The following is a 12,044-nucleotide window of genomic DNA, read 5'->3' as shown; positions in this document are numbered from 1 at the left end:
CTCGCCGTCCCAGCGTGCAGCGTTGCATCCAGGCCCTGGTCCATGCGGTCCAGTGCCTGAACCCGAACTGCAATCTGCCGCTGTGTGAGACGATGAAACGCGTCGTCCGGCACACAAAAGTGTGCAAGAGGAAAGCAAACGGCAACTGCCCCGTGTGCAAGCAGCTCATTGCCCTGTGTTGCTACCATGCGAAACACTGTCTGGAGAACAAGTGTCTGGTGTGCGTCGCCAGCAGAGTCTGCAGCACAGAGTGGAGCAAAGTCAGAGATGCAGAAGGACGAAGACGCTCCACAGAGCATCACATGGCCGTCAAGTTTCTGTTTTTTCATTCACACATCGCCTAAAATCTTATGTTGACTTACATGAGAGATGCGTTTGTTGTTTTTCTGCCAATTTTCTTGAGTCTGCCTTGAAGTCTGTATTTTGCCACAATGTGAATGTTTTTAACTGATAAATAGGAATTTCCCATCAGTCATCACACGCCCCATTTCCCAGCGTACAATGGTAGCATGACAATAATAAACATAGCTACATTGCTCAAGAAGATAAGTATGATTTATTTTTATCCTACATATTTTTAAATTCACTGTACAGTAGTTGGTTTTCTTTTGTTGACATTTTTTACAGTTAAACTCAGAATCTGATGGGAAATTGTCAGGTTCTTTCTCTTAAATAGTTAAAGAAAATTAGGACGCAATCACAGAATGAGTCATGCAGAGTCAAAATTATTTTTTTATAGATATATTTTATGTCTGAAAATTGGAATTTGTTGTCTGGTTAATTGATAAATACACCAGTAAAATATTAATTAGCTTTATTTACTTAAAACCCATGTGGTCTGAATCAGCCAATAGGAGCAGCTCGTGCTTTAGCCTTTGAACTTACCGCTTCCTGTTAATGAGAGGCTTTTATTTTGGTGACTAGAGCCGGGATTTCTGGCTCTTTGAAGGGAGCCAGCTCATAAGGAGCCTTTTGTTTGAAAGAGTCATTCAAAAGACTGGCTCCTTTTTTTCTTTTGTTAAAAGTTTATTAAGTTTTCATTTTTTAAAATCAATCAACAAAACTAAAACAAAAAGACTGAGAATTTTGAAGGAAAAAAGAAAGAAGTATTTTTATTTTTTTCATTTGCTGGTGGGCAGGCGCAGTTTTTTCGTCTGAGTTTTTCTATTTTGAAAAATTTTCTTGACACTGTTTTCGTAATGGCTGGAGTTCATGGTGATCTCTGTTAGAGACGTCAGCCTCATTAGTGTGGAGTCAATCCGTGATTTTCTGACATCTGACACTGTTATTGTCTGGTGATTTAATTAGTTTGATAACCCAGAGTGAAGAGAAACGTTTTTCCGACACATATTACATTGCGCTTTACCTTGCACGTCGTCCCCAGAGAAGAGCTTCAAAATGGTGCTATGTGTCCTTTGACTGAGCATTTTATGGTGTGTGTGTATGTTCAGTTGCTGAAACCTCTGACAAAGCAGTCAGTATGGAGTTATAAATTAACTGGGTTCCTTGTTAACTGGTGACTGACTTCCTTGGGCATTTCTTGCTGTTGCTGCTAGTAGCAGTCAATGTTTAATAGAATAGAATAGAACAGAATAGAATGGGGTTGTAAAGTGACCATGATTTCAGGATATTATGATGCCGCTCTGTGCAGCCCGGGGCCCAGCAGACGGCGGCGTAGTGGAGAGCAGAGGCTACCACAGAGTCATAAAAGGTCCTGAGCAGAGGTCTGCACAAAGGACCTCATCATCAGAAGGTGGAAGCCACTCTGGTCCTTCTCGTACAGAGCGTTGGTGTTGTGGGACCAGCCCAGTTTATTGTTGAGGTGAACACCCAGGGACTTGAAACTGTCCACTGTTTCAGTGTCCTCCCCCTGGATGTTCACCAATGTGTGTGGAAGTTTCCTCCTCCTGAAGTCCATCGCCATCTCCTTCGTCTTACTGGTGTTCAAGCACAGGTGGTCCACAAAGTCAGTGAGGACCGACTGGTACTCCAGCTCGCTCCCCTCCGGCACATGCAGTATCCCACAATGCCGGAGTCGTCTTCGAGGTGTAGATGGTGAAGAGGAAAGGTGAGAGGACGGTGCCCCGGGGCGCCCCCATGCTGCAGACCACCACCTCTGACTTGCAGCCGCACGAACTGTGGAGCGTGCCGCGGAAAACTGAAACTCAGCGATGTCGACAGTTGTTCAGTGGCGACAGCTCGGACTCATCAGGCTCACAGGAGACGCATGAGGGAAGCGTGGACAATTTGCATATAGGAACGGCTCTCAGACCACTGTGAACCTCCTCTAGTCGTTCACTTCAAAGAGTCGTTCAAACTAACGACTCGTTCATTGCGCGTCACAGGCCCTATTGGTGACTGGATACAGCAATTTCAGCTGAAGTGAGAGTCGACAGGAAGAGGATATAACCACTATCAGTAGATAAAAAGCCAACTTGGCTTTCACTCTCAATTACAACAACCGAGATATCGTTTATTATGACATCTAATGATAAGTACAGGACAACTGCCTGTTTTGTGGTTGAGCTCCAAATTCTGACTCCTTCTGGTTATCTCTGTAATGTTTATTTAAAGTGTCATTAAGAGCTATTGAACCGAGTATTTTATATTCAGTGGTGTGTTTAAGTGTCAGGCTTGTAAAGCTTTTATCTTTATTACTTTGGCTGATTATCTTGCGTATTGTGTATCCTCATGCAAGAATGAAACCATAAAGCTTACTGGAAACAAGTCTTGATTAAAAAAAAAAAACAACAACAACAACTGCGGATTAGAGCCACGTGACTTGGATTCAACTGTCTTGAACCTCAAGTACTTTCAGGTATCAGTGTTACATATCAAATCTTTGTACTCTCCTCTACTCTCTTGTAACTTGAAGATGAAGGAAACATCGTGGTATGAATTAAGCTTCACAATTCCACACTTCAACAGCTTTAACTCCAGGACCCCACTACAACATGTAAGCTGACCTCTGACCTGCCTGACTACAACATAACAGCCACACAGCACTGGTCATGTTCTGAAAGCTCTTATAGCTGTAAATTTTAAATACTGTGAACTGAAATTGTAGCTTCAATTAAACTTCACCTGTGTTTAAAATGATAGAAATTGTATTGACATTGCTCAAATTCAGTTTAGTTAATTTAATTTCTAATCCACAGATCTTAATTATTTAGTTTTGAAAGATTAAAAAAATAGATAATTCACATGACATTTTGGGTTATTGCAGACTGTTTTTAATTAACATGAGGATGATGAGGAATCCTTGAAAAAATGTTCCTCCCTGTAAGAAGTCCCTGGATCCCTGGTTTATAATGTTATGTTAAATCCAGGTTTTTATTTGTCAGACACGCAGCATTTGGTTTAGTTACATGGGACTTTCTGCCGTTAGCTGGAGCTAACAAACTGTTACTATCAGCACTGATCAATACTTTCTTGAAAAAAACTTTTTTATATCCATCTTTCACCCATCTCCTCCTTACATTTAATTTGATTCAGCTGTGTGTGTTTCAATTTCGCGCACAAGCAGGTACCGGCATGGTCACAAGAAAAACCTGGACTGGAATTTCAGTGATGCGGTCTTTCTCTATATGCACAAGTGGAACGGATTCACGGAAGGGCTCTCTCGAGCTGAGGCTTTGATCATATTTAGATAAATGATGAACGGTCGCGTGATTATTTATTCAAACTAATATTCCGGTCACTTTATAATATTTCAACACTCCACATATTTTTTCCGTATTTTAATGAATGATACAGTATTTTAGCTGAATAGCTCCCAGTGCCTACTCCACCCCTGGTTTTTCTTCTCTCCGAAGAAGTTGCTCAGGCTCCGCCCACTGCTCTCTGCCCGGAGCGTGTTAACCCGCCTTCATGAACTCAGAGTGAGGACATGCTCGTGTTTGCAGGGTGCTCGGTTCTGATAAAAAGCGGGTGAAAGTCCCACACAGAGTTTGATTTTTTTCTTGTTTTTCTGCTTGTCTGGTTTGGATTCGTTGAAGAGAACTTGTACGGACTTGAAGAACACTCCAAAGGTAAGCCAATGTCTCCTCTGACTTCCATTTCAGAGCAGTGGGCTGATGTTCCTTGATTCAAACCGCTGCTCCATCATATTTTTATTTCTTTATTTTTTTTAAGTTGTATTGAGTACACCACTGCCACGTCTCCACATTCACAACAGAGTCCTGCACTCTGTTACCTTTAAGTTTTCTAGTTTCCTACTCAACCCAGCTCCAAGCAGTGGTGGGTGGGTCGATTTAAAATGTTGATGCAGTGATTCCAATGTCGGTATTGGTATTTATTAATACGTGATGAAATCAATTCTTTAAGTCTCTATTTTCTTGTGGTTGTGAATGCGAATGATCACCCCCACTCCTCCTCCCCTGACTTCCTGCCATCAAACACTTCTAGGAGAAAACCTGGGGGGAGGAGGACATTAAACCCCAAACCACTACTGGATCCGCAGGACACAGACCGTCTTTTCAGCATGGACGGAACAAACCAGGTATCTGATTTGTAGAAAAGAATGTTAGCTGCAGTCATCTCTAGCATTGGTTCATGTGAGTTCCAGTTCTGCAATGATACTGTTGTGCTGATTTCATTTACCCTGCAAACACTTTGGTGTTTGGTGTTCACACCAAAGTGTTTAGCTCGACCTAACTGACGTGGTCGAGCCGGGAGCACGTGTTTCACGTTGGGTCGAGAGGTCAACCCCAGCTAGATTCTAGATGCAGTGAGAACACGGTCGCTCCCTGGGTCGAGCCAACTTTCCTCGTTTGCGGCACTTTTCTCCCTGTGAGGCTTCCCTTACTGTCATGTTTTGTTTGCTGTGGCGCTCTGGCGCATGCATATACCGGTGTTGTAGTATTTTCTGACTCCCCCTTCAAACATGCGCGACTTATGAATTGGATAATAGATTTTTTTTTTATTACTCTTTCTCTAACCATTTGGGGGGACTTGCCTAACCCTAACCTTCTTTTTTGGTGTTAATATAGTGGCCATGAAGGGTGTAGTTTCTTGTTTCCTCAGTCTCACTCTTCTCATTCTCTTTCACTTTACTTGCAGGGCACCCAGCAGTCACCAGCAGGTGTGGGCGGTCCCGCAGGTGCTCCTGTGGGTGGAGCCGCGGGGATGGTTTCTGGTGCTCAGGTGGGTCTGGTGGGGCCCGGTACCCAGGTCTCTGCCGCTTTTGCTGTAGCTGGAGAGCCACCAACAAGCGACCCCGGGAAGCGCAAACTAATCCAGCAGCAACTGGTGCTGCTGCTTCATGCGCACAAGTGCCAGCGGCGGGAGCAGGCTAACGGTCAGTGCAGTGTGCCCCACTGTCGCCCCATGAAGAATGTCCTCAACCACATGACTCATTGCCAGGCTGGCAGGTCCTGCCAGGGTGAGTAGAGCGGAGGCTGCACCGGGGCTCAAAAGATACATTAACTTTATGTTCATTTATATGGTAGAGAGAAGGAAACGTTCTGTCTGTTTTCTCTCCTGAACTCAGTTTGGAGGCTGCTTTCTCCTTTTCCTCATGTTCTCTAAACTCTGTCATCTTCAGTTGCACACTGTGCATCATCGAGGCAGATCATCTCCCACTGGAAGAACTGCACTCGACACGACTGTCCTGTCTGCCTGCCACTGAAGATTGCTGAGAGGGACCAGCAGTATGAGGGTCTGTATCTGAGCAGTCTGTATCTGACCAGAAGTACAATATACCTTTACTTATCTGTTAACACTGTGCATCAGGAGTGCCTTATGTGTCTATCAGGGTAGGATAAGAGAGGGCAGACATGGAATAATGTTAAACACAGTGATAAGTGTAAAAAAAAAAAAAAAGTTTGACATCACTGCTATAGATTATGATACTAATGAGTTTTTTTTAAATTGAACCGTGAGTGTCAAATGAAACGACTTTCTCTAGGTTTCAAGATTTCGTATTGAACTGATCATATCCGTTAACTTTCTCATTTCTTCTTATGTCCTCGTAGCTCTGCTTGGCGTGGCCGGAGCAGGGCTGGGCAGCTCTCTCGGGGCAGTTCCTGGTGGCCAACAAAGTGCCCCCAACATCAACCCGCCAAACCAGATCGACCCCAGCACTGTAGAGAGAGCGTATGCCGCCCTGGGCCTAACCAACCAGGGCAACCAGCCTCAGGCCCCCCAGCCTAACATGGTGAACCAAGGTCTGTCAGGGCAGGCTGGCATGAGGCCGCTGAATCCAATGGGTGAGTTCACTATGTGCATGCTTCGTTTTGTCGAAGTATTTTTTTTTTTTTTTTTTTTTTTTACTCGTCTTTCATAGAACTCAAAGATAAACTATATATCTCTCCTGTTCGGTTCTATGTACTAACTACATCAGTAATTTTAACATATCCTTTCTAAGGCTAATAGAGTCACTGGGACTACATTCTGATTAGGGGTGTACGATGTAAGGATTAAAACGTAGGGGCTATCTCATAAATCAGAAAGATCGTTAAATCGTCTATAGGGCACGTTCTCCTCCTCGTTCTCTTTTTCACCAGTATATAATATTTTTTGGAGTGATGATGTGACCTGAAAGCTTCATATAATATTAAATAAATATTCCCTCTAGTGCAGTTATCAAAATACATAATAGATACATGGGGAGCAACATTAACGATCATTAAAAAAAAAAAACAAACCCACAGCCAGTCCTGGGTTCACGTTGACTCGGGGACGCAAAGGCAGCTAACAACGAGCGGAGCGCGGTGTGGCAGCTTCTGTAACTGGAACTACTGCTGGGTGGAGGCTGTGTCAGGCAGAGCTGGTTTACAGCGGCAGTACGGGATCGACAAGGGATCAGCCGCCATAGAAACACCCCGAAAAGCTGGAGAGAGAGACGCTGAAGCTAGCACCGATGCTAACGCTAGCTAGCGAGCTACCGCTAGCAGTTCACAAGCTAGCATGAGGGATTTTATATACAACAAATCACAGAAATGTAAAAAGACACTTAGTGAACATATCATCAAGTTAATAGCTGAAACGGCCCTTTTTTTCTGATAACTAGTGGAATGTCTTTGATTTAATGGGATTATGAGGAGCTGTATTTCAATGGAGACAGAGCCCTCTAGTGGTCATATCGCGCAACTATTAAAAGTATCCCATTAAAACTGTGCTAAAAAGCTATTTGATGTGTTTAGTTTTTTGTGTTACAAAAGTGTACTTATTTGTTCATTATTGTTTACCTCATTTTCAAAAGGAGATAAAAGCTTAGATCTATGAACAAAAAATTGTTCTCAAGTAGCTGTGTTATTCACTCAGGTTATAGATATTAAAATTAAATTGTTTTTGTCTTTGTTTGTGTTCATTGCACATTTTGATTAGAAAAAAACTGTACTATTTAAATTAAAGCCAGTTTCTTTAGCTTAAATTGTCTTTTTTTTCTTTTAGGGTTTTACATATTTAAATACATTTTATACGTTTTATATGTTTAACATTGGGGGAAAAAATGGTCAAACTTCCAAATTAGTCTCGAAGAATCAATATAAAAAAGAATCGTGATTGTGATGTTGTTTTTAAAAAATCGTGATGACATTTTTGCCATATTGCCCACCCCTAATTCTGATCAACACTTCTGTTGTCAGTTTGTTTTGTTGTTGACATCTAGAGGAAAAAGTGGCTTCTTTTCAGTTGGTCTCTCTGTATCAATCTGTAGGTGTGAATGCTTCGGGAGTCAATGGAGGTGTGGGCGCTCCCCCTCAGAGCCAACATCTCAATGTGAACAGTCAAGGGTAAGAAACGGCACAAAAGCGTTCAAATGAAGTCTGTCAATTTCCTTGATGGAAAATAATCGGTCACAGCTCACTCTGCAGGTTTTTACTAGATATCTGTTCCACACATTTATTTTTCAAAAGACATGAACATGATCCCGTTCTTGTCTCCGACAGTCTGATGAATGATGCTGGTGGGGTTGGGTCCATGATCACAGCAGCCCCGCCCTCTGCTACAAGCGTGAGAAAAAGCTGGCACGAGGAAATGACACAGGACCGCCGAAATCACTTAGTCAAGAAGCTGTAAGTATTACATGGAGAGTCAAGACTGTGGTAGATTCAAATATTTAAATTTTGATATGCTGATTTTTCCAATATCATTTCCTTGGCTGTAACATGCAGCACCGGCCCAGGGCGTAGGCGACCTAGGTGACTGCCAAGTGCGCAATGTACTGGGAGGGGCTCTGAATTGCTGTCCCCAAATTATTTTTTTTTGACAGGCTGGCTGTAATTTTTTAAGGTGGAGCACTTCATCATTTTTAATTCCAGTGCGTTTGTAAACCAGATAGGGATGTTTGAACTTCAGTTTGCCTCCAGCCACAGCCATTAAACGGCACTGGATGATTTAATTTCATGTCATTCGTATATATTGTTAATCAGTGATTAGTAAAACCTCTAAGACCGGGGCAGAAGGGGCAGAGTCAAATGTAGTGTGGGACACAACATCCGGCGCTTTCACCACTCCCAGCAACAAAGCTGTAGATGTTCGTCTAGGGTGCAAAACAGTCCAGGACCGGGTCTGGAAACGAGAGCAAAGCTTCATGATTCCTTGTCTTCAACACTGTGCTCTTCTTTTCTTGATCAGATTCCAGGCCATCTTTCCAAAGGCTGACCCTGCTGCTTTCAAGGAATGGCCATTGAAAAACATTATTGGCTATGCTCAAAAAGTTGAGAGAGACATGTATGAGTCGGCCAACAGCAGAGTAAGTTGGACCTGAAGTAGTTCACTGCATGAATCATAAGTATGGAACGTGGTTTAGATATGTACATAGTTATTTTCAGGCATGGAAATTACTTAGAAATTGAATGGCTTTACATTTGATTCAATCAAATTGTGTTTTTGTCTGTTGGGGGGGAAAAACTGGGGGGGAAGCACTTTTTATCCAAACAATCATCATAAAAAAAGTTCTGAAATGGTTTTGTGCTGCTTTCTTATTTCTCTGCCTTCTCTTTGGCAGATTGAGTACTATTACTTGCTCGCGGGAAAGGTCTTCAAGATCCAGAAGGAACTGGAGGAAAAGACGAGGATCCGGCTTCAGAAGCAAGGCCGAGGCCCTGGGCCTGCTGGCATCGTTCAGCCCCCCACTGGACTGCCTCCTAGTAAATACACATATGGATTATGTAGTGTTTCATAAACTGGTGCTACGAGTGACCTACAGTCATGGCATGAATAATTAAACCCCCCAAAATAGAAAGGCGTGAATGTGTGTGTGAGTATGATTGTCTGTCATTATGCGTCGGCCCTGCGATTGACTGGCCAACTATCCAGGGTGAGCCCTGCTCTCGCTCAAAGTAGCTGGAATTGGCTCCAGCATCCTGCAACCCTGAAGAGGACGTGACTCAGAAAATGAATGAATGAAAAAAAAAAAAACTAATTGTGTCATGTTTCCTGACTAATTCAATGGATTTATTGTAACGCCTGAATACAGATGTAGTATTTTTAAAATATGCAGTGCAGAGTAAGATGACGGTTATCTTCTCCTGTTTTTAACAGATGATCCTCTCCCTGGTCCATCGATGGCGTGGCCGACGGGACCACAAGCCAGTCTGCTGCAGGATACAATGATGGATCCCAATGTGAACAGTCAAGGGTAAGAGAGCACAAAAATGTCCGACATCTTCCCTCCTTCGAGCAACACGCAGCTTCCAGAACACCGTGCGGGCTGACACTGGACTGGACCGATTTTCCCTTTTTGATGCATCTCTCTCCCCGGGGAGACTGTATGTTACTCTCCCCCCGACTCAGCTGATAGCCAGATGCTAAGTGGCCTCAAACTTCTCTTCAAGGAAAACTTCCAAAGAGACATAAACGAGCCGATCCTTCACTGGCCGCAGTGAAAAACTATCCTGCAGCTTAGCCGACGAGCTTTCCGTGCCTTCAGAAACCCCCCATCAGAGCAGCCGCTGGTTGTCGCTGCAGATTCAGGTCAAATAACTTCAACAACAAAATCAAAGCCGCTGTCCCAAGCAGTGGATTGGTCATTTGTGACGTTAAATATGATTCTACAACTTCTTCCCAAATCACAACAGAACTGACAATTACTATTATTTATTTTCTGGAAAAGTTGTGTTCTGGATTTGATTGTGGAATACTGGATGATTTCATCTTCCCTCAGGAATAAATAAAGTGTCTGTTTTGTTCACCAGGTTGATCCATGTTGCCGAGGTTGTTTGTGGGAAACTGGCAGTCTCCAAAACGGTGGTGATCCGCTTCTTGGAAGTAGAGGCGACTGTTGAGGGCATCGCCGCAAAAGTGAGGGAGGCTTTGGGGAGCGAGGAGGGTTTTACTCTGACTGACTCTCAGGGTCATGAAATTCTGGATTCTGAGGACACAAGAAGTAAGTTGTTCATCCTGGGTCTTGACACTTTGGTGCATCAGGATTGTTCAGTCCCTCACTTGTTGATATAAGAGAAAATGTTTATTCTTTTGAACTTCTAAATCTGAAAGTGAAGTCCATTCTCTCTGACTCCTCAGGCTCTCAGTACTGGAAGCAGAACTCCGGTAAGGTCTTTGCTTTGCTCAAAAGTGAATTTCGGGACTTCCAGAATGGGCAGCGGGCCAAAAGGAGGTAATGCAACGTTTGATATGAAGCTTAATTTCGTTCAGGTTATGGATTAGACTTTGTGCTTTTATATGCACTAACAGATAAATGTTGAATTCTTTCTTGTTCATCCTTTATTTTCATTTCCTTCTTCTTTGTTAAAATATGTCAGTCGAAGCGCTGAAGACGGTGAGCTGCAGGATGTGGTCCAACAAATAGATGGACTGATGTGTGCGGCCGAGAGCCTCCAAGGCGTCTCGGGTAGCATCAGTCAGCCGTCTGAGATGCCAGAGAAAAAGGTCACAGAAGCAGATGTCCAGCCTGTGAAGGAGGCTTTCATCTGCCTGATCTGTTTAGGTATGTCGCAGATATGGATCACAAGCTCTTGTGAAGTCCAGGATGCAACTTTGAAGTGTTTGAATGTGATTTTTCTGAATCAGGATTTTATTTGTTTCAAACCTTGCAGACGTGATGGTGGAGCCCACATTCAGCAAGTGCTGCTGCTCACTGCTGGGGTGTGGAGCCTGTGTGAGGGAGTGGCTGCAAAATTCAGACGACTGCCTGAAGTGCAGAAGTCCCAACTTCACAAGAAACATCCACTATGTGAAGGGTCTGGACGCTGCCCTGACTTTCATGAAGTGAATTGATAAATGGATTTTAATTTTACATTTATACACTCTTTTTATCCTGATTTTGCAGTGGGCTGTAAAATCTATCCAAAGTTAATAAATGATACGTTTTTTTGAAAGAGAAGGGAATGAGTTCATTATTTTACATCCCAGGTGTCCATTAAAGGGGGCATATTATGCTATTATTCAGTCATGTCATATAGGTCTCAGAAGCCCAAAAACATAGTATTTAGGTTTGTTTGCCCAAAATTAATCCTTTTTTAGGAGTTTCTGTGGTCTAAAAAGTCGCTCTGAGGGGCCCTCATCAGAACAGGCCGTTTCTGAGCATGCTTTCGGGTATGCCCTTCAACGCGTCTGTCCATGCCCACTCTCCCTCTCACACACGTACACACACGTGGTTGTGGCACAGTCAGGGGGAGGAGTTAATCCACTTATTTCAGGATAAGCGGACCCAACTCAAACTCGACCGTTTCATTTTCACAAAATGTGGTGTGGCAAGACAGGGAGGAAACGGTTTTCAAATTTGAACGTCATAATGAAGCTACGGCTACACATACTACTATAAGAAATTCTTCACAAAGTGAAAGAAGCATAATATGTCCCTGTAATGGCGATTTTATTTAACAAAGGGCATCAAACCGTGAGTTCTTGGTGGTGCGCAGCTGAGAAATAACACGGTCACAAGAGTGACAGGGTGAGTTCTGCCCTCGCAGGGGCGTGCGAGTTTATAAAAACTGTCTGCCACATTCACTCCCAGAGGCCTTGGCTGCACCCAAACACAGGGTGGACACAGGAAGACTCCCACGAGTGCCTGCAGCTGCTTTTCTAAGATAACCAGGAAAAGTAAATTCTAGACGGGAGCAGCAATGATCACCTAT

General features: G+C 43.4%; 1 protein-coding gene across 1 annotated transcript in view; it reads left to right on the top strand.

Moving 5' to 3' along the window:
• Positions 1–3,899: 3,899 nt before the first annotated feature.
• The window catches only part of LOC115393747 (histone acetyltransferase p300-like), a 35,116-nt gene continuing 26,971 nt past the window's right edge, over positions 3,900–12,044 (top strand). The window contains exons 1-6 of the mRNA XM_030098854.1: positions 3,900–4,031; positions 4,408–4,501; positions 5,062–5,383; positions 5,546–5,692; positions 5,976–6,209; positions 7,661–7,736. Of these exons, the coding sequence (XP_029954714.1) occupies positions 4,484–4,501; positions 5,062–5,383; positions 5,546–5,692; positions 5,976–6,209; positions 7,661–7,736 (797 nt within the window). The 5' untranslated portion in view covers positions 3,900–4,031; positions 4,408–4,483. The remainder of the gene's footprint in view (positions 4,032–4,407; positions 4,502–5,061; positions 5,384–5,545; positions 5,693–5,975; positions 6,210–7,660; positions 7,737–12,044) is intronic.

The sequence above is a fragment of the Salarias fasciatus genome, chromosome 8 (assembly GCF_902148845.1).
Source record: "Salarias fasciatus chromosome 8, fSalaFa1.1, whole genome shotgun sequence".
NCBI classification, from domain to species: domain Eukaryota; kingdom Metazoa; phylum Chordata; class Actinopteri; order Blenniiformes; family Blenniidae; genus Salarias; species Salarias fasciatus.
Note: the sequence above shows the minus strand (reverse complement) of the source record. Positions and strands in the feature narration are given on the sequence as shown.